Below are 23,985 nucleotides of genomic sequence, written 5' to 3' on the forward strand. Positions count from 1 at the left end.
GATTCCTTAGAAGTTTTGTTGGTGTGCAAGTCTAATCAGGACTATAAATATAGGAGCATTGTAACTATTCCAATTCAAGAAGGAAGTAGAGCATTGCTCTTTAAACAAATCTCTCTCTCTGTCTCCTAGCGCTGCTGTCCCCTTCCCCTGCACCCACGCCGCCACCAACGCCCCTGCACCCGTCGCCGCCGCCCCAGCTGCCCTAGCCGCCCCTAACTGCCCACCCCGAGCAAGGCTGTGACAGTAGTTCACATGTTCAAACATACTAGAATATATTGTGAATATGTTGAATTATACAATAAAGAAATGTAAATTACAAAATATCTCACCACTCCCAATACAGAAATATAAATATAGTACATCTGCGTGTATAAATCTATTCACGCTTGACAAGTAGTTATATATAGTGAGATATAATGCTGAAGTACCTTGGAAGAGCTGACCAAATATATTTGCGACTCACCTGACCTCAAGGTACATACGTCCTCAATCACTTACCTCTCATAACATGAGCAGGCGTAGGCTATGAAGAATTTATGACTGCTGCTTACATTTATCTACAAACTTTGCCGCTTCCTTCAGTTCATCCACGACCTCTGCCATTGTTGGTCGTTCATCCACATCTTCCTTGAGACATCGAACTGCCAGAGTGCCGATCTTGTCAAGGCACTCCATGCAATGTTGACACTGTGCACCATCATCATGAGACAAAATATCCCTGTCGTACATCTCCCTTCCATTGCCCATCTCTTTACAAGATTTGACAAAGTCCACGGGGAGGCTATTCATTTTATTTTCGCCATACTTCACAGTCTTCCTGGTGGTCAGCTCGAGGAGCACCACGCTAAAGCTGTAGACATCACTCTTGGCCACAAAACGTTCCGTCTTCATATACACTGGGTCTATGTAGCTCATGTCAGCCGACACAGCCCTGGCATACATATCAACTGACAAAATCTTGGATGATCCAAAGTCGGAGACCTTGGGCTGGAGGTTATCATCCAAGAGGATGTTGGCAGACTTGATATCCCCATGGATTCGGTCGCCATTTGAGTGGATATAGGCAAGAGCCTTTGCAGAGCCGATGGCAATGTTGAGGCGTGTCCGTAGCCGCAGCACCTGATGCGTTGTGTCATGAAGCAACTTATGGAGGCTCCCCTTACTGATGAACTCGAAGACCAGCACAGGGATATTTGTCTCCAAGCAGCACCCAACAAGGCGGACCAGGTTTGTGTGGGTTGTGCCTAATTGGAAGGTGATCTCGTTCACAATGTCATCCCCTTGCTGAAGGTTGTTGTCTCTTTTACCAATGTCCTTGCCTTCATTATGGGAGCGTTTAACCGCAACTTGCTGGTTGTCATCAGTTGTTCCCTTGAAAACCTTGCCAAAGGCACCTTCTCCAATAAGATTGCTGTAATGGCTTGTGATCTTCTCCAGCTGCTTTTCTGTGAATATGTTGATGCCAGCTGCGCCCTTTAGTATTTTACCCCCGTTTTTGTCAAAGAAGGCTGCCTTCATTCGCCGTTTTTTATCCCTATGAACATACCAAAGTAGGAGAGCCAGAAAAAGGCCTGCGACAAATGTTGCTGCAAAAACGGTGTATATCCATGGATTATATTGGATGGAGTTAATTCGCATGCTAATGATGACATGCATCTATGATTTCGTATGTACATTACACATTGAGGCGGCCCTCTTTTGCACTTTTCTTAATATACACTCCACATTACGCTTTTCATATATAATCATAATAATAGTGAGGATATACAAAAAAAACTACCCACGTCTCTGAATGAAGTCTTATAGTGATTAAGTTACATGATCCAGCATGTTCACCATCATATAGACAACATGTGCTTTGCTCAGGTTTAGCAAACTACAGTTTTCATTACAAGTTTGCTTTCTACTCTTCTTTGTAGAGTTGCTCTTTTGGAGTTGTAAACTTTCTTTCATCAGAAATAATATAAAAGTTTTGCCTTGGGGACTACACAAAACTTTTGATGTGTCCTAACTCTATGAACATAAGGTATTCATATGTGAGATTTGAATTGGGGCTGGAGAAACTGAGATGATTGTTGTTGCTGCCAACGACAACCTAACAAAGTTGCTTGTTAATGGTGCAATTGCCATGGAATACAGTTTTTTGTTCTACCAAACGTTAGGCTTGATTTGTGGTTGGCCTATTTACTTGATGCAAACGATCATAAATACAATGCAATGCAAGAACACTACCACAAAAAAAAGATTTTGGGAGACAGGACCCATGATTATCAGAGGCAGGTACAAATGGGCACCATCTATATTAATGGTGGAGGCACCCGGGGGAAACGTCTGCCTCTATTAACCGTCAATGGAGGCGGGCGCTTAAGGAGGCCGCCTCTGTTAATGGTCCATTAATAGAGATAGTCGCACACCTCCTCTAAACAATTAACAGAAGCAGATAGCTTGAAGCGCCCGCATCCGTTAATAGTTTAATGGAGGCACGCTCATTAAGGTGCCCACCTCGCTTAATGCTTAATAGAGGCAGCCAACTGCAGCCAACTTAGGATGTCATCCTCATCTTGTTCCTCCACAAGCTCACCCATTTCTTTTGACCGGTGAATAGCTCTATTTTGTTCTAAAAAACTCCATTGTTCAGGCAGTTTGGTTTGATCTTGATTTCTTTGAGGGAGGTGGCTGTAGGAGCTAGGTATGTACCCCTATATCCTCTTTTTTGTGCACTTTTTCAAGTTTTTAATGTTTTTGTGGTGGTCTAGATCTAGTTGTAATGGTGGGAGGAGAGAAAAGTTTTTCCTACTCCTAGGTGTAGTTACTCCCATGTTTAATAAACCACCTTGTGTATGGGTGCATACTCATGTATCATTTTGAGTATGTTTACAGTCCAAACCTTGCTACGTGAAAAAATTCAAAGGAGCCCATATTTTTATTATATTGTTATAATACCAACATAGTAGTACATAAAATAAGTATAACGATATACTCTATGTGTGTACTTGCATACTTGACATACATCATCTTTGGTTCTATGCTTTGAAAGGGTAGCCAAGGGTAGAGCACGCCATTAACTAGAGGAGTCCAGAGTTTTCTAGTCACCATTCATAACTTATACGACATGCTTGCTGGTTATTTCGATAGGTAGGAACATCAACTGGACGCTTTTGTTCCACAGGGGGGCTCGTGATGTCTTTCTGTGGCCTCATATTCTAGGACCCCAAGTTATGCTATTGAAAATTCAGGGCCAGATGTTTCAAAAAATTATGAAAAATTTCTAGAATTTACGCTTTTTCTAGTACCTCCAGTGAAAGTGAAAATTAAAGTGGTGGCTCCGTTGAGGCCTCCAATTAGTAATGTTAAATTTATGTAGTTATTTCCAAAAAAATTTATTGGCAGAGGTGGGTAATTTAGATGTAAAATTAGGGGGTAGTTTATGTATTTTTCATAATGGTGGTGGTGGGTAGCTATTTTTAAAAAAATAGACTAGACCCAACTCTTATTATTGGGGCTGCTGATTAGAATCTACCAAATTAAAGGCCAGATGTTTCGGCTTATTTTAAGAATTTTCTAGAATTTATCTTTTTTAGTGCATCTGGTGAGAATTAATGTGGAGGCTCTATTAACGCTTCCAACTAGTAATATTAAATTTATGTGGTTCTTTTGAAATAATTTTTAATGGCATAGGTGGATAGTTTAGTTGTAAAATTAAGGGGTTAGTCTATATAATTTTCATAATGGTATAGGTGGGTAGTTTTTTGAAAAATAGAATAGATCCAATGATTATTGTGGGCGCCGCTGATTAGAACCTACCAAATTATAGGCCAGATGTTTCTAATTATTGTGGAAGTTTTATAGGATTTATCTTTCTCTAACACATCTAATGAGAATTATACGAAGGCTCTCTTCGAGGCTTTCGATTATTAATAGTAAGATAAGTTGCTATTTATATGGTACAAAATCATGGTCATATGTATGCATGTATGTATGTACCCATCTATTTCAAACAATATGGATATTCACGATTTTTTTAATGGATTAGTTGCATTTCTATATCTTGACAGTTTTCTCAAGAAGTCTAGATGGAAACATGTTCAAGTTCAATAGAGTAAACATATACTAAGCAACGATAGAATTTTCAATTAACGAAAATGGAACGTGATAAGGATGAAGTGCAAAGAGAAATGATGTAATATAAAAAGGAGTTTCTGTAAAGGAACCTAGTAAACTTATGGCGAATTGTGTGGTCACCTAACAGTGCCAGAGCAGTCGTAGGAATTAAGGGACCACATTGCTTTCCTCTTCGGCCGAATTTGCATTGACATTTATAGCCTCCATCTGTGTTAATGCATTTGCTGCCACTTGGACAAGGATATGATTCTGGATGTAGGCACTCGTTGATATCTGCATATAATTGTGAACATTCAAATAGTCATAAAAGAGCGTTGTTTGTCAAGAATTTGATACTTTGATCACGACACTGGCATGTACAAGGTACATGCAAAATATTTGATGAAAGTTGTAAAATTTTGGAACTCTGTTTCGAGCTACGAAGCCACGAAGCGACCTTCTTAGAACTGGGAAGTGAGAACTCAAAACAATAAAAAACACAGTTCGAAACATCATAAACTGATTCCTCCTTTTTTAAGAAATAGGTTGAAGCAATCGTTGCTATTTTCTCACGTTTCCTGACAATACGAGTGTTATCACAATTTCTAGTCACCTTGCAATGAATGGGAGGCGGAGAACGGAATCTGTATCTGACCATATAAATTTTTACCTTGTAATAATTCCATCGTCATCTAGTTATTTGGACATTAACATCAGGCGAGCTATTTCTGTTGTTATCAACTAGTCGGTCAACCTGTGCTCTCGCATGGCCTAGAATTTTAAAAATTAATTTGTCCATAAACTAGTCCATCAACTTGTCAAGCATTAATTACCGTTCGATATTCCTAATTAACAAAAATGACTTGTATTAACATATTTTTTTTTATTTTGTTCATTTTCTAACACAATAGAGACGCAAAAGGTACTATGTAGCCTCTATCCAGATGTGATAACTATATCAGTTACCGACCTCTATTTTGTTCATCCGTTCTCAGTATTCATTTATTTCAAACATTAGCGTAAACTTTGGTCATTCCTGTTGAAGCCCATATCATATGACTCCATGAACCTAGTTTTGATTTTCAAATTACAATCTTATCGATGGCCATAGATTGTTAGTGGACGGGTTTTCGGATTAATGGAGGCCACCTAGCAACCACATCCGTGAAAAGTCAACAGACCTCTAGGAAACTGCATGCCTCTTAAAATCATGTACGGAGATGGGCGTCTTAAGATGACCGCCTCTGAAACCATCGATTAACGGAGACATGGTACACGACAAATACTTACTCGTGCATCCACCAGCTTAAGATGGGCGTCTTAAGATGACCGTCTTAAGATGACCGCCTCTAGTCGTAGCTTCAAACCCACGACAAATACTATATATATTTGAAGTCTATAGGATGCATGGAGGAAGATTACTTACTCGTGCATCCACCAGCGATGTAGGGGTTACCCTCGTAGCCTTTGGTACAATTGCAGAAGTACCCCGGGCCATTGGTTGAGTCGACGCACTCGCTGCGGCTGCTGCGGCAGGCGTACTCATGATCAGTCTTGTTGGGTGCCTGAGCGCAGGAGATGGAAGTCGTCGAGCCGTTGTCGCGGATGGCCCAGTCGAGACGCAGCGGCATGGTCCAGTCCACATGCAGAGGCATGGTCTGGTTGTTGGGTATGTGTGTGGATAGAAGGTCGGATGCCTTGAATGTGTAGTTACCCTTCTCTACGATGAAGGCGTAGTTGCAGGGGCAGAAATCAAGGTCGGGGTGCGACCAGCCAGTCCAGGTCATGCTGGTGTCCGTGATGCCTGGCGGGATGTCGACGTGGCAGCAGCCGAGGCCAGCGCAGGCACCGTCACGCGGGTCCGTCGTGTCAGGGGTGACGGTTATGCATCCCGTGTAGTATTTGTAGCGGTAGCGGCTGTTGTGCACCCTCACGCCATTGGTGTAGGCATAGGTGTTGCAGCCGAGGACGAAGAGCTCATTCTGTGTGTTGGAGATGCGATAGACGCCTTCTTTGTTGAAGTCGACATCGCCGGAGTAGCTGCCGGTGACGTATCCGGTGGTGTTGAAGCACTGCCATGCCACCGGAAGAAGCACCCGGGCCTCTGGAACCGGAGACACGGACAGCTTCAGCACCCGGATGGTCTGGTCGGTCGTCGCCAGCACCAGAATCTCGCCGGCGCTGCCGTTGTTGTTGTTGATGCAGGCGACCTCGAACCCTTTGCGGAAGCAGCCAGTGCCGGTGCCGAACGGGTACGGTATGTCTACGCCTCCGCAGTTCTGCTGGCAGCCCGGCATCACGGACATGCTGTTGTCGGCGGTGGCTGTCGTTGCTGCAAGAACGAGCAGCACAGGAACCATGAGCGGTGACATTGTTTTTGACACCGCTTGCAGGAGGCTTAGCTTCGTGATCAGTGGATTTGCTAGTTTCATTGTATCCACCGAGCGAGGTTAGTTACCAAGCTATGGGGTTTATATAGATGAACGGGGTTGTGGGTACCACTGAGAAATGAACTGCATTGCCAGGACCTATATACGTCATGTTTCGTACATCTTATATATAATTGCTTACGATCGAAATATGCTGAATCAATCATGTTTTTTTTCACCCTTCTCTATCCACACTTCTCCCCACAGCTTCCATTTGTACTAAGGGCACCCGCAATAGTAAGAGTCAGCTACTATCTCTAAGCCTGTTCTTTGAATGTGTGTATGAGCCTAACTCTTGATTAAGAGCTAGCTTTTATCTCTCTTCTATTAAATATGAAAAAAATGCTCAGAGGTAGCTTATGAGTCACCCATTGCGGGTACGGTAAAAAACGTACAAGATGGGTCAATTCAGTTCATTTTGATAGCGCTTTTATTTCATTTGAGGAACTTCTTAGGGAAGCATTTGTCTCCAGAGCTGTACCAAACAGGTCCATATATTGTTAGCCTAAAACCAAACAGTCCATGTAAACTAAACTGGGCATAACGGTATTATAGGAACCCATTGGTGGCCAAAAACAGGAATTCAATCCTTGTAAAGAAACTATATAGGAGTAAATCGGAATTATTAGCTCCCTGTAAATTTCCAGGATATGCATGCCTGCTTCGTTATTATTTTGGACCTAATATATATATATATATATATATATATATATATATATATATATATATATATATATATATATATATATATATATATATATATATATATATATATATATATATATATATATATATATATATATATATATATATAGACACACACACGTTCTAGTATTTTTTCTTATATATATAACCTTAAATCCCGTAGATATCTTCCTAGATGCATTGTGAAACCAGTCAGAACTAGTAGCAATGAACGGACTCTTTAATTGCATCCGCAGTGGATGCTACTGCTAGCTATAATAAATCAGCTGAATCATTACCTCAAAGTTTAAAAGATTGTTAAACCATATCCACTAAAAAATGTCCATGGGTCGATGCAGCTGCACTAACGGCGAAACAAAGATCTGTGCGCAGACAGCTACGTTTTAAGAACCGAACCACAGTGCATTAGACCATGATTTGAACCATGACTAGTGGAGATGTGCTTAAAACATTAGCAAGTGGGAACACGAGAGCCAGAATTGCGGTCTTGTTTTAGTTTCCCTATGTCATTTAGAAGTGAGTTTACACGTAAGTGTCACATTTTCTTACTATTTTTTTGTCAGGGAATCTACAGCGCAGCCAACCATGGTGCATGAGCCATAATTCTTTTTGAAGAAGACTTGACTTCGATCGAGACGAGCATTCACAAGAAATGATGGACTCTTCCCAGTGGTGGTTTTCTAAGTTACACCTTGGGTTGCCTTGCGTTTTGAAGACTGATATGTGAGTATTGTTAGGACAACTGGTGTTTTCATCAACTTTTTCAGAGTGGGTGCAGTTGATTCTATTCTTGATGTTGGACATGGTGGATAATATTCTATGGGATGCCATTTTCTGTCCACACTTGGGGGATCAAATTCGGTATCCTGCAAAAAAATTTGTTAGATGAACTGACAGGAGAACTTGATAATCCTTCTAAAAGGAAAGTGGTGAGTTATCTCACTATCAGAAGCAAAGTCGTCGTCCAGGGCAAAACCGTTAGGATGAATTGAGTTGCAGAAGAGGTGAGAGTGCCATTCTTGCCACCAGGAGTCAAACAGGTTTAAAGAGAAGTTGGCTCCTGTCCATTCACGCAGACAAAGAGAAGGAAGATCTGACTCCAATTGAAAGACTCTGGAAGCTTCCATTATTTCACTGATGCCTTCTCTTGGCTTCAGAGTATTCCTAAAGAATAGCCGAGGGGGTAGTTGACCAAGGCCAAATTGACGAGCCACAAAAGAGGGGTTATAGAATTCATAAGTTAGGAGATTATCTGGGAGAAAAGCACCAGTAGCCATTTTGCCATGACCATGGCGAAATTCGGCAGGCAGCACGCAGGGTTTGATAATGCAACTAAAAATTGCAGTAGTTGTTTTCTCTGAACAGCCTGATTCAAACCGGAATTTAACTGGTAGCACTAGCTCATTATCTTCATCTTCATCATAAGGCAGCCAAGCCAAGATGTTTGCATCAAACTCTCTGTAAGATTTCTTGAAAAGGTGGCCTACATCAACAACAATTGTTATGGCTGATGCAGCTTTACCATAATTCATACATGTCGAGTTCTTCCTTTGTTTCCTTTATAATCTTTAGGAAAGTTGGAAGAAGGGAAGCTCAGATTCCTGAGATTGGGTCTTACAATATTATGCATGTACAGATTCAGCTATAATTGTATCAACCACCAAGGACCACTGATGGTATGCACTGGTTCATTTTTCAGCAATTGGACAACTACTTGGTGCATCAAATGATAAGCAGATCCCAGCAGATATTTTCCAAGGGGGATTCCATTACTGGTTGCTAAACGCTCTGCCAAGTATTTATGATTATAGGTTGGACCACATGATGACCCACAAAAGATGAATTTTTCCAGCCACATATTCAAGAAAGCTACATGTTCTCTATCATCAACGGTCGATCCATCCCCAATATGATTCAAAATATAACTTGCCCATCCTATGCAATCCGATAGTTTGGCTAATTTCTTGGATCCAACACTTTAGAAATTATAAGGTTGCATTAATCCTGTTATTCTAAGGCCGGTTAACATGTAGATGTCGGCCAAAGTAATAGTCATTGGACCGTGACAAAAAACGAAAGCATTCAAAGTGTTAGACCAAAAATAAGATGCAGAGATCAGAAGTGAATCATTTCTCTCCATTCCAGATAGTGAGAGTGTCAAGCATTGATTTAAATCAGAAATTTCCCAATATCCAGCTTTCTTTTTCTAAAACCCTATGGAACCAATCTCTCCATCCTTTAGGCATTTTGGGTCAGTTTCTAAAAGGAGTTTTGGTGTTCCAGGAAGATAAATCTATTACAGATTGTTTGAAGGGGATTCGGTTGGTTTCTTGGTTGATAAAATTAGATGGATCAGGATCGCCCATGTCACACCCAATTTTAAGGATAAAATTGAATGCACAAAACTCATGTGTGCCCAGGGATCAATCACACACACAAGCTGACAAATTACATAAAGTATCATCACGGTGTCTCTTATATCAAGATTCATAATATAACTTAGTCTTATACATCACAGCGGAAAATAAAAGGTAACTCTCTCACGTGGAACACCATCACAGGGAAGGTCAACTGGTTGACCACAAGCCTAAAAATCCTCAGGAAAATCTTCATACCCGTTGTCATCTGTTACCCATCCAGGATTTTTATCCAAATAAAGAGAATAAACAAGCGTAAGTACATCCCGTACTTAACAAGTTAACATGGGGTTATGAAGCTCAAAAGGTTGACACTGGTTTACTGCGGTTAGCATTTTTAGTACGACAAGCTTTTATTAACAGATATTATCAAATTATGCTTAAGCTCCCATTTAACCCCATATGAACAGATATCAGGGTCAAGTGTATCATATATCATCATAGAACAACTTAAATGATCAACAACAAGTAACCAGTTATTCTGTGAGTTTTTCAGGCCGCTCGTGACCGTGAGCACGGCTGTTATAACAGTTTGTTACCCTCTGCAGAGGTGGTGCACATTCACCACGAGTCGTGATCCCCATATGCCCGGGTTAATTACTCCCATGTCACTGCCAAGGTGAGCGGGCAGGGTACACTATGAAGCCATTTCATAGGTTTCTCTAACAAGTTAGGGCCGCTAGGTTTCCTTGGCAGGCAGATGTAGGAACCCCCTTTCCTATGGCACATATCCATCGCGGCTATACTCATAGGAACAGAGGCGGCCCTATACCCAAAGTGGCAAGCCCCATTTGCGCCAAAAAGGTAACCTCTAACTAGCAAAAAAAGGTCCTATTACTGAGCTAAAGTCAGAGCCATATGACTCTCCCGGTTGCACTGTCAGTCCCAGCTTTTGCCGACAGATAAGTCCTTATGGAGGGCTGGGAGCAACATGATCAAGAGTCATTTGCACCTTCGCCCTATGGAACAGTTGTTATAAATCATGTTAAACTCTTAGTTCCATAGAATCATTCATCATCATGTAGATCAAGTTCAATTAGAGCACTAGCAATCTACCCATATGCATTTAACCCATTGGAGACAAAGAACAGGATAATCAATCACTAGGATGTCCTTACGGGTATCAAAATTAGACACATACAAATGAGTAATTGATTAAAGTGAAATAGGACATCAAGGTAGGCCCATGCTATACTTGCCTTGGTTCACAAACTCTTGCTGGTCATGCTGGTCGTCGAAGAATTCTTGGTCTCCAACGTTTTCCTCACCGTCTGAACGCGACCAACACGGCAACATACAACATTCCAAAAGCATTCATGCAAAGCAAACATTCCTATCATTAGAACAGTACACCAACAGTATAGAAAACAAGATAAAATGTTTGTAAAAATAATCTACGTCTCGCTACGATCACGTCAACGTGAAGTTCACGAAAAACGGAGCTAAAATACGAAAGTTATGATTTAAATGGGATTTCCTATAGCAATATATTTAATTAAATCTAACCAGGAAATTAAAATGTTCCAAACTTGACTAACAGTGATTCTAACATGTAGATTATAAAATTACGAAGTTAACGCGATTTGAACGGATCAATTCGGAGCTAAAACGACAATTTTATAAGCAAAACAGTTCAAATGGCATTTCTGTAAATACTGAAAACATATTTTAGACTTAAGCAGTGAACTTTACGTTTTCAAAACGAGAATGTGTATTCGGGGAACTATGCATTGGACTGCGGGTTCAATTAGATGAAAACTGAGGGGCTCTTTAGAAAAATAACCCGCGAAGGGGTATCGGCCAATCAGAGCCGTCGGATTAGAATTGAGCGGCCAGAAATGGATCCGGGGGGGAAGAAGGAGACGTCGGCGGTCGGCACAGGGACAACCACGGCGGCGCAGCCATGGCCGACGGCGAAGTCTCACCGGCGAGCGGGAAAACATGGCCACGGACCACGGTTGGCGCAACCGAGAGCATCGGGGTTAGCGGGGGGAGTAGGGGGTCTCGGCCAGGCCTAAGCGGCGGCCGGAGGAGAGAGCCGAGGTGATGGACGCCATGGCCGGCGGCCAAAGCTCGCGGACGCTCGCGAATAGGGCCCAAACGGCCACGAAATACAAAATTGAAAGCACAGGGGGAAGGAGGGGAGCACGGCGAAGCTCACCGCGAGGAAAAACGGACTCGAAGACGGCTGCCCGCGCGGAGTCGAGGACGGCGGATCCTGGTGATCTTCGGCTCGGCAGTTGCAGCTTCCTCGTGCACGGGCGGGCGCAAAAACAGAACGGGGAGTGACAGCAGTGGAGCGGCGAGGGGCGTGGGCTTCCGTTTTTGTAGAGGCCAGGCGCGGGGGAGGCGCTCCCACGATGCGGACGATGCAGCCGCCGCCACCCCTGATCCGGCCGGCCTCCACCTGATCAGGGCGCCTTTCTGCCGGATCGGGGCACCGGGCCGCAGAGGCACTAGGCTACCTGATCGGGGCGTCCGTGAGGGGAAGGAGTATTGCTCCCACCGCTGCCGACCATGGATGCCCCACCAATGGGGACAAGCACGGGGACGCCAGTGTGCGGGTGATAGGAGCGGTGGAGTGCCTCCAAGGGTAAGGAACGCGCGCGCTGGTACCACGAGTGCCTCCAAGGGCAAAAGTATGAAAAAAATGTGGACACATGAAGGTCCATAGCATTGAAAAAAATGTGAGAACATGAAGCTCATGAATAAAGTGATGATAGCCATGTCTCAAGGTAATAAATGAGAGAGAGAGAGAGATCATATCAAATAAAGGAGCATTATATTTCCATACACCATGTTCCACACACACGCACATCTTGATCTAAGAGTATGACATATCTGTCCTTGGATTTAGGATTTGGCTTTACAATATATGCAAGGTAAGTATGCTGCATCTTTCATCCCTACCCAAAGCTCCACATAAGCCTTTTTAGAGATAGGATGAAAAAGAAGGCAACTTCAAAAAATATGCCTTGGTGAGGAATCATACAACATCTGACTGACATGAGAGTACCATATGAGGAACATTAAGTTTTCTTTTGAAAAATATTGCAAAACTTCTGATATGAAACTTGTGCGGAATGAGAAAAATAGTGCTCAAGTCAAGCTGTTCTGTCTCTCAAGTACCCAAGACAAGGGATAAGGCCATATGCCCCATGGAGGACTAAGGTAATATAGGTGAGTTTACAATATTGCTAAATTTTCCATTCAAAGAGAAGTATGTTTGTTGTATACTTGGTACTCTTGAAATGTGAAGCATAGTAGCAACTCCTGATCCAAAGAGGCTAAGTTTAATTGTTTGCTCGGGACGAGCAAAGATTAAGCTTGGGGGATCTTGTTGACAGTGAAAATGTCATAAATCTATATACTCAAAACACCGTCAACAGGCTCGATTTCAAAGGAAGAATAACATGCCATGAACATATTTTATCAATAACAAGTTCCACTTGTACTTAGAAGCATGTTTTCTGCAGGAGATGACAAAATAGGAGTAAATGAGCCAGTGGGACCCACATAGGGGGGTCGCTCGACCACCCCATGGGCCCAACAAGGTGTGCCAAGGTGGCATGATCCATGTGAAGCCCTCCAAAGTGATCCTCAGCCCTTGGATCAACTTTGTGTTTTCTCTCAATGGCTCAAGATAAAGTCCTTTGGACCATGGGCCCACATGTGAAGCAAACCAACATGACAAGTGGAGTTCATGCATCATACACACTCCATGACATGTGGGGACACATTCTAGAAGCAAGAGGGAGGGCCCACACCCCATAGGGGGGGTCGACCGACCCCCCCTTGAGTCGCCCGACGGCCATGTGGGCCCAGGGAAGCTCCACCGCCTTCCTACATGCCTCCATGCAGCTCAGATGATCTCTACCCTTGATCAATGGGGTTTCAATGATGGTTTGATCCAACGGTTGAGGTGGAATGAGCCATGGATCGCTGATGTGGCGCTCCCTCCATCTCCACCTATAAATAGAGGGTCACACCCCCCTCTCCATTCATGAATGCAAGCTTACAAGCTCCCAGTGAAGAGTAGTTAGTCCACTTTATGTTAGTATTGTAGTCTAGTGTGGGAGTTAGAGTTGAGTAGTGAGCGTTGCTCGGGTCTTCCGAAGCTGTCTTCTGTAGAGTCTGGTATAGCTCTTGTACCTTTCCCTTTTTAGTAAGACTTTACTTTATTGAATATATTACTCTTTGCTCGGGTCTTCCGGAGCTGTGCAATATTATACTTGTTATAGTATTGTTGTAGCTTATCTTGTCATATAGTTGTTATATACTAGATTGTGATCCTGAAACCACACTTGTATGCGATCATTGCCTGTCATAGGGTGCTCTAATTGATCTGTGAATGCGCAATTAGACTAGTGAGAGAAGGTGTAAGCGTGGTGCTCATACATTATCTTGCCTTTGGTTACCGCTTGTTGCATGGATAGATATTTGTACCTAGAAAGTGGTGACAGCCTTGTCTAGTCTTTGTATTCCACCATGTGTTACAAACAAGTTCTTAAAAGGTAAGGGCCCCATAAAAGGAAGCTTATTCGGGTAGGAGTTTCATCTCCTATTGTCTCGGCTATTGCATAGCATACATGTTGTGAGGTATCAATCTCTGTATTTCAATTGTGTGTTTAAGTTAAGTTCATAGAAGTAGAGTTAGAATCACTGGAGTCCTTTACTCTCTCATTGTCCTCCCACCTAGCTATACTTACGAGTTATCTTTATCTTGGCTTGTTGCATCATCCCTTCCTATCATATGCCGTTTACTCCCTTACACTAGTTGGTACTAAGTTGAGGTAAATATAAGGATCTCCCTTTTATTGTCATTCCTAGCTACCACTTTTCCTTGGGATAAAATAAATAATGATACCTTGAAATACTCTCGGGTGAAGTGCTACAGCGGTATATTATGTGCGCTTGAAGAATTATCCAATAAACGTAAGAAATACCAAGAACGTTGTTCAACCGAAACTCAATCTCGCAGGAAAAAGGTGACCAGAAGATGCTAATCGATGTTACCAATATCTCTCTAAGTAATCATCTATCTCTTGGACATTAAGATTTGGCCCCAATGCCAAGACTCCCAATCTCTAAATCAAATTCCCACAGTTAGAGAACTGACAGAGCGTCCGCCAAATGCCGCGGACCGTCCGCCAAATCCCTAAACAGAATCAGTGAGTGGGATATGAGCTGTCCTCCACTCTCTAGTGGACCCCACCTATCATATGCACGAAATGGAAAAGGTCTCCAGCAGATTTAGCTCCACACCTCACTCATTCTCTCATTTCTCATCCTCCCACTCTCTCTCAAGAAGCAAGAACAAGGGAAGAACTAGAGAGAGGAAGCAAAGGGAGATGAAGAAGAGGTGAAGAAGGGAAGAATCAAGGGTAGCACGAGGAGCACCTCATCAAGCTCAAGAGCACCTCCATCTCAATCTCTTGCCATGGTTAGCTCAAGATGCTCTCCTCTCATTCTTCTTGATTTTTCTCTCAAACCCTAACTCCCAATCTTTCATGTATGGATGGAACATGGAGTGTGGTGATCTCTCCACCATCACAAGGGTAAGATCAAGGTCAAGCTAGTGCGCAATCTTTTCAAGAGCCTCCTCAATCTCTCTCTCATGAATTTTGTGGATTTTTGGGAGGAATGCCAAGAATGATCAAATAAACCTCTCTAAGCTTGGAATCAAGGTTGCTCAAGACTCTATCCATGAACTTGGTGACCTAGAGGTCACAAAATCTCAGAGCTAAGTTCTCATTGCCCAATCTCAAGATTTATCTCTAAATTTCTCATGAATAAAATGCTCCACAAATCAATAGTTGCACTTGATAACTAGAGCTCCAAACCTAGCCATCAATAGCATAGCATGTCTCCAAAATAACCCTAGAAGCATCTTGCACATGCATAATGAAACTCATCCTCAAACTAGAATTTAATCAAGCTCAAAACCAAACACATAGGTTATGTCGACCTGCTGACGGAGAATCCCTCATTTGTGGCGGAGGGTCCGTTAACTCTTGGACTTAGCAAAATTCATAGCCAAGCACTTAAAATCTTCTCTAAGTAAATCCACGGAGTGTCCGCTAAATTATAAATCTAATTTCCAAAGAACCCGAGAGCACCTAGTTGCTGGCAGAGCATCCGTCACCTAGCACGGAGTGTCCGTCAGTCACTAACCACCAAAAAATGCCTAAGTCCTAACCCCATGGAACGTTCTATGGAATAATCCGTGAACCCGCGGAGTGTCCGTCACTCATGACGGAGTGTCTGTCAAACCACCTAGAGCCCGAACAGAGCCTGATAGCCTCTGGAAACAACTCCACGGAGGGTCCGCCTCCTACGGCGGAGTGTCTGTCAAGTAACATAAGATGCTAAAATGTTCAAGAAACCTAACCAAGGATCTACTCACCCTCACACTTGCCAAGGCGGTAATTAATGTAACGCTTAAACACTGTTAGATATCTCTTCCCAAGTTCCAAATCATAAGATCTGCACCTCCCTTTATCTATTCCATCGTTGAGCTCTTCTCCAATGTGTTCCATCCTCGCTTTTAGGGTAAACTAGGATGTGAGGAAAATGTATAGATCGTCATCGTCAGTCTCAGTCATCAGGACGTCATGACAGGCAGGCACCCCACTACTATAAACCCTATTTTGGATACTTATCATTTGTTTTATTATGAGTTATGCATTTCATTTGAATATGATTAATAACTCAATAATGCTCCATTAACTTAGAACCACTCACTTAAGTAATCATAGCCTTTACCTAATCAACGGGTTTGGGATCGTTTAATTGCTTAGTTGGCTAGTTTTGTTAGAAGTTGAGTTTGAGAAGGGAACTCACTCTCGCGCATGTAGGAGCTACACCAGGATAATTAATTACCTAAAACTTGCAAGGGTGACAACTTGACTTAAATTTGTTCAATGTGACTAAGGACCAACCCCAACCTGAGATAATTAAAGTGATGATCAATTTTGGCAATCTCTACTCAAGCGAGGGGTAAGGTCACTATGAGTTTTGTATCTCAAGTGACGTAGCTTATGGAGTAGCTAAGGACCGTTCATGTGATAGCGAGTCTGAGTAACCACCCGTACAGACCACTTGTCGCAAATGGGGGCGATAAGCCAATTACTTGGTGATGACTCGCTAATCATGCGGATTCGGCGTGAAGGGTGACGTGGTGTAGATGCGATGGCATTGCACCGGTACCCAGTCAAACCGTTCATCGATTTGAGAGCCACATGGAGGAAAGGTCGGAACCATGAGGCAACCCTTACCACTGGACCTAGGGTATGGAGGCTCGTCCTTGTGGGTATAGTTGTATAGCTTTGCAGAGTTTATTTGAGAGCCTGAAGTCCATCGGGACGGAACCATTTTGGTTGTTCTTACTTCTATACCCAAGGCCGGGGGCACCTCCATGCTATCCCAAGATCTAGGTGGATTAGGAAAATAAAAAGATTTAGGAAAAAATAGGAATAATAGGTAGTGATTTGTTTAGGAAAGAGGAATGAGATTTGTTAGGAAAGGAGAGAGTTTTGTTTTAGGAAAAGGGGGTCCAAATCTATAAGGATTCCTTAGAAGTTTTGTTGGTGTGCAAGTCTAATCAGGACTATAAATATAGGAGCATTGTAACTATTCCAATTCAAGAAGGAAGTAGAGCATTGCTCTTTAAACAAATCTCTCTCTCTGTCTCCTAGCGCTGCTGTCCCCTTCCCCTGCACCCACGCCGCCACCAACGCCCCTGCACCCGTCGCCGCCGCCCCAGCTGCCCTAGCCGCCCCTAACTGCCCACCCCGAGCAAGGCTGTGACAGTAGTTCACATGTTCAAACATACTAGAATATATTGTGAATATGTTGAATTATACAATAAAGAAATGTAAATTACAAAATATCTCACCACTCCCAATACAGAAATATAAATATAGTACATCTGCGTGTATAAATCTATTCACGCTTGACAAGTAGTTATATATAGTGAGATATAATGCTGAAGTACCTTGGAAGAGCTGACCAAATATATTTGCGACTCACCTGACCTCAAGGTACATACGTCCTCAATCACTTACCTCTCATAACATGAGCAGGCGTAGGCTATGAAGAATTTATGACTGCTGCTTACATTTATCTACAAACTTTGCCGCTTCCTTCAGTTCATCCACGACCTCTGCCATTGTTGGTCGTTCATCCACATCTTCCTTGAGACATCGAACTGCCAGAGTGCCGATCTTGTCAAGGCACTCCATGCAATGTTGACACTGTGCACCATCATCATGAGACAAAATATCCCTGTCGTACATCTCCCTTCCATTGCCCATCTCTTTACAAGATTTGACAAAGTCCACGGGGAGGCTATTCATTTTATTTTCGCCATACTTCACAGTCTTCCTGGTGGTCAGCTCGAGGAGCACCACGCTAAAGCTGTAGACATCACTCTTGGCCACAAAACGTTCCGTCTTCATATACACTGGGTCTATGTAGCTCATGTCAGCCGACACAGCCCTGGCATACATATCAACTGACAAAATCTTGGATGATCCAAAGTCGGAGACCTTGGGCTGGAGGTTATCATCCAAGAGGATGTTGGCAGACTTGATATCCCCATGGATTCGGTCGCCATTTGAGTGGATATAGGCAAGAGCCTTTGCAGAGCCGATGGCAATGTTGAGGCGTGTCCGTAGCCGCAGCACCTGATGCGTTGTGTCATGAAGCAACTTATGGAGGCTCCCCTTACTGATGAACTCGAAGACCAGCACAGGGATATTTGTCTCCAAGCAGCACCCAACAAGGCGGACCAGGTTTGTGTGGGTTGTGCCTAATTGGAAGGTGATCTCGTTCACAATGTCATCCCCTTGCTGAAGGTTGTTGTCTCTTTTACCAATGTCCTTGCCTTCATTATGGGAGCGTTTAACCGCAACTTGCTGGTTGTCATCAGTTGTTCCCTTGAAAACCTTGCCAAAGGCACCTTCTCCAATAAGATTGCTGTAATGGCTTGTGATCTTCTCCAGCTGCTTTTCTGTGAATATGTTGATGCCAGCTGCGCCCTTTAGTATTTTACCCCCGTTTTTGTCAAAGAAGGCTGCCTTCATTCGCCGTTTTTTATCCCTATGAACATACCAAAGTAGGAGAGCCAGAAAAAGGCCTGCGACAAATGTTGCTGCAAAAACGGTGTATATCCATGGATTATATTGGATGGAGTTAATTCGCATGCTAATGATGACATGCATCTATGATTTCGTATGTACATTACACATTGAGGCGGCCCTCTTTTGCACTTTTCTTAATATACACTCCACATTACGCTTTTCATATATAATCATAATAATAGTGAGGATATACAAAAAAAACTACCCACGTCTCTGAATGAAGTCTTATAGTGATTAAGTTACATGATCCAGCATGTTCACCATCATATAGACAACATGTGCTTTGCTCAGGTTAGCAAACTACAGTTTTCATTACAAGTTTGCTTTCTACTCTTCTTTGTAGAGTTGCTCTTTTGGAGTTGTAAACTTTCTTTCATCAGAAATAATATAAAAGTTTTGCCTTGGGGACTACACAAAACTTTTGATGTGTCCTAACTCTATGAACATAAGGTATTCATATGTGAGATTTGAATTGGGGCTGGAGAAACTGAGATGATTGTTGTTGCTGCCAACGACAACCTAACAAAGTTGCTTGTTAATGGTGCAATTGCCATGGAATACAGTTTTTTGTTCTACCAAACGTTAGGCTTGATTTGTGGTTGGCCTATTTACTTGATGCAAACGATCATAAATACAATGCAATGCAAGAACACTACCACAAAAAAAAGATTTTGGGAGACAGGACCCATGATTATCAGAGGCAGGTACAAATGGGCACCATCTATATTAATGGTGGAGGCACCCGGGGGAAACGTCTGCCTCTATTAACCGTCAATGGAGGCGGGCGCTTAAGGAGGCCGCCTCTGTTAATGGTCCATTAATAGAGATAGTCGCACACCTCCTCTAAACAATTAACAGAAGCAGATAGCTTGAAGCGCCCGCATCCGTTAATAGTTTAATGGAGGCACGCTCATTAAGGTGCCCACCTCGCTTAATGCTTAATAGAGGCAGCCAACTGCAGCCAACTTAGGATGTCATCCTCATCTTGTTCCTCCACAAGCTCACCCATTTCTTTTGACCGGTGAATAGCTCTATTTTGTTCTAAAAAACTCCATTGTTCAGGCAGTTTGGTTTGATCTTGATTTCTTTGAGGGAGGTGGCTGTAGGAGCTAGGTATGTACCCCTATATCCTCTTTTTTGTGCACTTTTTCAAGTTTTTAATGTTTTTGTGGTGGTCTAGATCTAGTTGTAATGGTGGGAGGAGAGAAAAGTTTTTCCTACTCCTAGGTGTAGTTACTCCCATGTTTAATAAACCACCTTGTGTATGGGTGCATACTCATGTATCATTTTGAGTATGTTTACAGTCCAAACCTTGCTACGTGAAAAAATTCAAAGGAGCCCATATTTTTATTATATTGTTATAATACCAACATAGTAGTACATAAAATAAGTATAACGATATACTCTATGTGTGTACTTGCATACTTGACATACATCATCTTTGGTTCTATGCTTTGAAAGGGTAGCCAAGGGTAGAGCACGCCATTAACTAGAGGAGTCCAGAGTTTTCTAGTCACCATTCATAACTTATACGACATGCTTGCTGGTTATTTCGATAGGTAGGAACATCAACTGGACGCTTTTGTTCCACAGGGGGGCTCGTGATGTCTTTCTGTGGCCTCATATTCTAGGACCCCAAGTTATGCTATTGAAAATTCAGGGCCAGATGTTTCAAAAAATTATGAAAAATTTCTAGAATTTACGCTTTTTCTAGTACCTCCAGTGAAAGTGAAAATTAAAGTGGTGGCTCCGTTGAGGCCTCCAATTAGTAATGTTAAATTTATGTAGTTATTTCCAAAAAAATTTATTGGCAGAGGTGGGTAATTTAGATGTAAAATTAGGGGGTAGTTTATGTATTTTTCATAATGGTGGTGGTGGGTAGCTATTTTTAAAAAAATAGACTAGACCCAACTCTTATTATTGGGGCTGCTGATTAGAATCTACCAAATTAAAGGCCAGATGTTTCGGCTTATTTTAAGAATTTTCTAGGATTTATCTTTTTTTAGTGCATCTGGTGAGAATTAATGTGGAGGCTCTATTAACGCTTCCAACTAGTAATATTAAATTTATGTGGTTCTTTTGAAATAATTTTTAATGGCATAGGTGGATAGTTTAGTTGTAAAATTAAGGGGTTAGTCTATATAATTTTCATAATGGTATAGGTGGGTAGTTTTTTGAAAAATAGAATAGATCCAATGATTATTGTGGGCGCCGCTGATTAGAACCTACCAAATTATAGGCCAGATGTTTCTAATTATTGTGGAAGTTTTATAGGATTTATCTTTCTCTAACACATCTAATGAGAATTATACGAAGGCTCTCTTCGAGGCTTTCGATTATTAATAGTAAGATAAGTTGCTATTTATATGGTACAAAATCATGGTCATATGTATGCATGTATGTATGTACCCATCTATTTCAAACAATATGGATATTCACGATTTTTTTAATGGATTAGTTGCATTTCTATATCTTGACAGTTTTCTCAAGAAGTCTAGATGGAAACATGTTCAAGTTCAATAGAGTAAACATATACTAAGCAACGATAGAATTTTCAATTAACGAAAATGGAACGTGATAAGGATGAAGTGCAAAGAGAAATGATGTAATATAAAAAGGAGTTTCTGTAAAGGAACCTAGTAAACTTATGGCGAATTGTGTGGTCACCTAACAGTGCCAGAGCAGGCGTAGGAATTAAGGGACCACATTGCTTTCCTCTTCGGCCGAATTTGCATTGACATTTATAGCCTCCATCTGTGTTAATGCATTTGCTGCCACTTGGACAAGGATATGATTCTGGATGTAGGCACTCGTTGATATCTGCATATAATTGTGAACATTCAAATAGTCATAAAAGAGCGTTGTTTGTCAAGAATTTGATACTTTGATCACGACACTGGCATGTACAAGGTACATGCAAAATATTTGATGAAAGTTGTAAAATTTTGGAACTCTGTTTCGAGCTACGAAGCCACGAAGCGACCTTCTTAGAACTGGGAAGTGAGAACTCAAAACAATAAAAAACACAGTTCGAAACATCATAAACTGATTCCTCCTTTTTTAAGAAATAGGTTGAAGCAATCGTTGCTATTTTCTCACGTTTCCTGACAATACGAGTGTTATCACAATTTCTAGTCACCTTGCAATGAATGGGAGGCGGAGAACGGAATCTGTATCTGACCATATAAATTTTTACCTTGTAATAATTCCATCGTCATCTAGTTATTTGGACATTAACATCAGGCGAGCTATTTCTGTTGTTATCAACTAGTCGGTCAACCTGTGCTCTCGCATGGCCTAGAATTTTAAAAATTAATTTGTCCATAAACTAGTCCATCAACTTGTCAAGCATTAATTACCGTTCGATATTCCTAATTAACAAAAATGACTTGTATTAACATATTTTTTTTATTTTGTTCATTTTCTAACACAATAGAGACGCAAAAGGTACTATGTAGCCTCTATCCAGATGTGATAACTATATCAGTTACCGACCTCTATTTTGTTCATCCGTTCTCAGTATTCATTTATTTCAAACATTAGCGTAAACTTTGGTCATTCCTGTTGAAGCCCATATCATATGACTCCATGAACCTAGTTTTGATTTTCAAATTACAATCTTATCGATGGCCATAGATTGTTAGTGGACGGGTTTTCGGATTAATGGAGGCCACCTAGCAACCACATCCGTGAAAAGTCAACAGACCTCTAGGAAACTGCATGCCTCTTAAAATCATGTACGGAGATGGGCGTCTTAAGATGACCGCCTCTGAAACCATCGATTAACGGAGACATGGTACACGACAAATACTTACTCGTGCATCCACCAGCTTAAGATGGGCGTCTTAAGATGACCGTCTTAAGATGACCGCCTCTAGTCGTAGCTTCAAACCCACGACAAATACTATATATATTTGAAGTCTATAGGATGCATGGAGGAAGATTACTTACTCGTGCATCCACCAGCGATGTAGGGGTTACCCTCGTAGCCTTTGGTACAATTGCAGAAGTACCCCGGGCCATTGGTTGAGTCGACGCACTCGCTGCGGCTGCTGCGGCAGGCGTACTCATGATCAGTCTTGTTGGGTGCCTGAGCGCAGGAGATGGAAGTCGTCGAGCCGTTGTCGCGGATGGCCCAGTCGAGACGCAGCGGCATGGTCCAGTCCACATGCAGAGGCATGGTCTGGTTGTTGGGTATGTGTGTGGATAGAAGGTCGGATGCCTTGAATGTGTAGTTACCCTTCTCTACGATGAAGGCGTAGTTGCAGGGGCAGAAATCAAGGTCGGGGTGCGACCAGCCAGTCCAGGTCATGCTGGTGTCCGTGATGCCTGGCGGGATGTCGACGTGGCAGCAGCCGAGGCCAGCGCAGGCACCGTCACGCGGGTCCGTCGTGTCAGGGGTGACGGTTATGCATCCCGTGTAGTATTTGTAGCGGTAGCGGCTGTTGTGCACCCTCACGCCATTGGTGTAGGCATAGGTGTTGCAGCCGAGGACGAAGAGCTCATTCTGTGTGTTGGAGATGCGATAGACGCCTTCTTTGTTGAAGTCGACATCGCCGGAGTAGCTGCCGGTGACGTATCCGGTGGTGTTGAAGCACTGCCATGCCACCGGAAGAAGCACCCGGGCCTCTGGAACCGGAGACACGGACAGCTTCAGCACCCGGATGGTCTGGTCGGTCGTCGCCAGCACCAGAATCTCGCCGGCGCTGCCGTTGTTGTTGTTGATGCAGGCGACCTCGAACCCTTTGCGGAAGCAGCCAGTGCCGGTGCCGAACGGGTACGGTATGTCTACGCCTCCGCAGTTCTGCTGGCAGCCCGGCATCACGGACATGCTGTTGTCGGCGGTGGCTGTCGTTGCTGCAAGAACGAGCAGCACAGGAACCATGAGCGGTGACATTGTTTTTGACACCGCTTGCAGGAGGCTTAGCTTCGTGATCAGTGGATTTGCTAGTTTCATTGTATCCACCGAGCGAGGTTAGTTACCAAGCTATGGGGTTTATATAGATGAACGGGGTTGTGGGTACCACTGAGAAATGAACTGCATTGCCAGGACCTATATACGTCATGTTTCGTACATCTTATATATAATTGCTTACGATCGAAATATGCTGAATCAATCATGTTTTTTTTCACCCTTCTCTATCCACACTTCTCCCCACAGCTTCCATTTGTACTAAGGGCACCCGCAAT

General features: G+C 42.6%; 2 protein-coding genes across 2 annotated transcripts; both read right to left on the reverse strand.

Annotated features, from left to right (window-relative positions):
* Window positions 1-238: 238 nt before the first annotated feature.
* LOC136485657 (wall-associated receptor kinase 2-like) lies at window positions 239-6,532 on the reverse strand. The gene is made up of 3 exons (XM_066482503.1): window positions 5,528-6,532; window positions 4,243-4,395; window positions 239-1,586 (listed from the first exon to the last, which is right to left on the reverse strand). Exons 1-3 carry the CDS (start codon window positions 6,471-6,473, stop codon window positions 535-537), a joined length of 2,151 nt encoding a protein of 716 aa, XP_066338600.1. The 5' UTR covers window positions 6,474-6,532; the 3' UTR covers window positions 239-534.
* Window positions 6,533-17,458: 10,926 nt separating this feature from the next.
* LOC136485658 (wall-associated receptor kinase 2-like) lies at window positions 17,459-23,751 on the reverse strand. The gene is made up of 3 exons (XM_066482504.1): window positions 22,747-23,751; window positions 21,463-21,615; window positions 17,459-18,806 (listed from the first exon to the last, which is right to left on the reverse strand). Exons 1-3 carry the CDS (start codon window positions 23,690-23,692, stop codon window positions 17,755-17,757), a joined length of 2,151 nt encoding a protein of 716 aa, XP_066338601.1. The 5' UTR covers window positions 23,693-23,751; the 3' UTR covers window positions 17,459-17,754.
* Window positions 23,752-23,985: the final 234 nt, after the last annotated feature.

Source organism: Miscanthus floridulus, chromosome 10 (genome assembly GCF_019320115.1).
Source record: "Miscanthus floridulus cultivar M001 chromosome 10, ASM1932011v1, whole genome shotgun sequence".
NCBI classification, from domain to species: Eukaryota; Viridiplantae; Streptophyta; class Magnoliopsida; order Poales; family Poaceae; genus Miscanthus; species Miscanthus floridulus.

Bases quoted from the DNA above. Each gene is read 5' to 3' on its own strand.
- LOC136485658 (XM_066482504.1), bottom strand. From the start codon at position 23,692: ATGTCACCGCTCATGGTTCCTGTGCTGCTCGTTCTTGCAGCAACGACA. The intron at 21,616-22,746 runs GTAAGTAATCTT...AATTATATGCAG, and splicing joins CATCGCTGGTGGATGCACGA to ATATCAACGAGTGCCTACAT. The intron at 18,807-21,462 runs GTGACCACACAA...CCGTTTTTGCAG, and splicing joins GCCTGCTCTGGCACTGTTAG to CAACATTTGTCGCAGGCCTT.
- LOC136485657 (XM_066482503.1), bottom strand. From the start codon at position 6,473: ATGTCACCGCTCATGGTTCCTGTGCTGCTCGTTCTTGCAGCAACGACA. The intron at 4,396-5,527 runs GTAAGTAATCTT...AATTATATGCAG, and splicing joins CATCGCTGGTGGATGCACGA to ATATCAACGAGTGCCTACAT. The intron at 1,587-4,242 runs GTGACCACACAA...CCGTTTTTGCAG, and splicing joins GACTGCTCTGGCACTGTTAG to CAACATTTGTCGCAGGCCTT.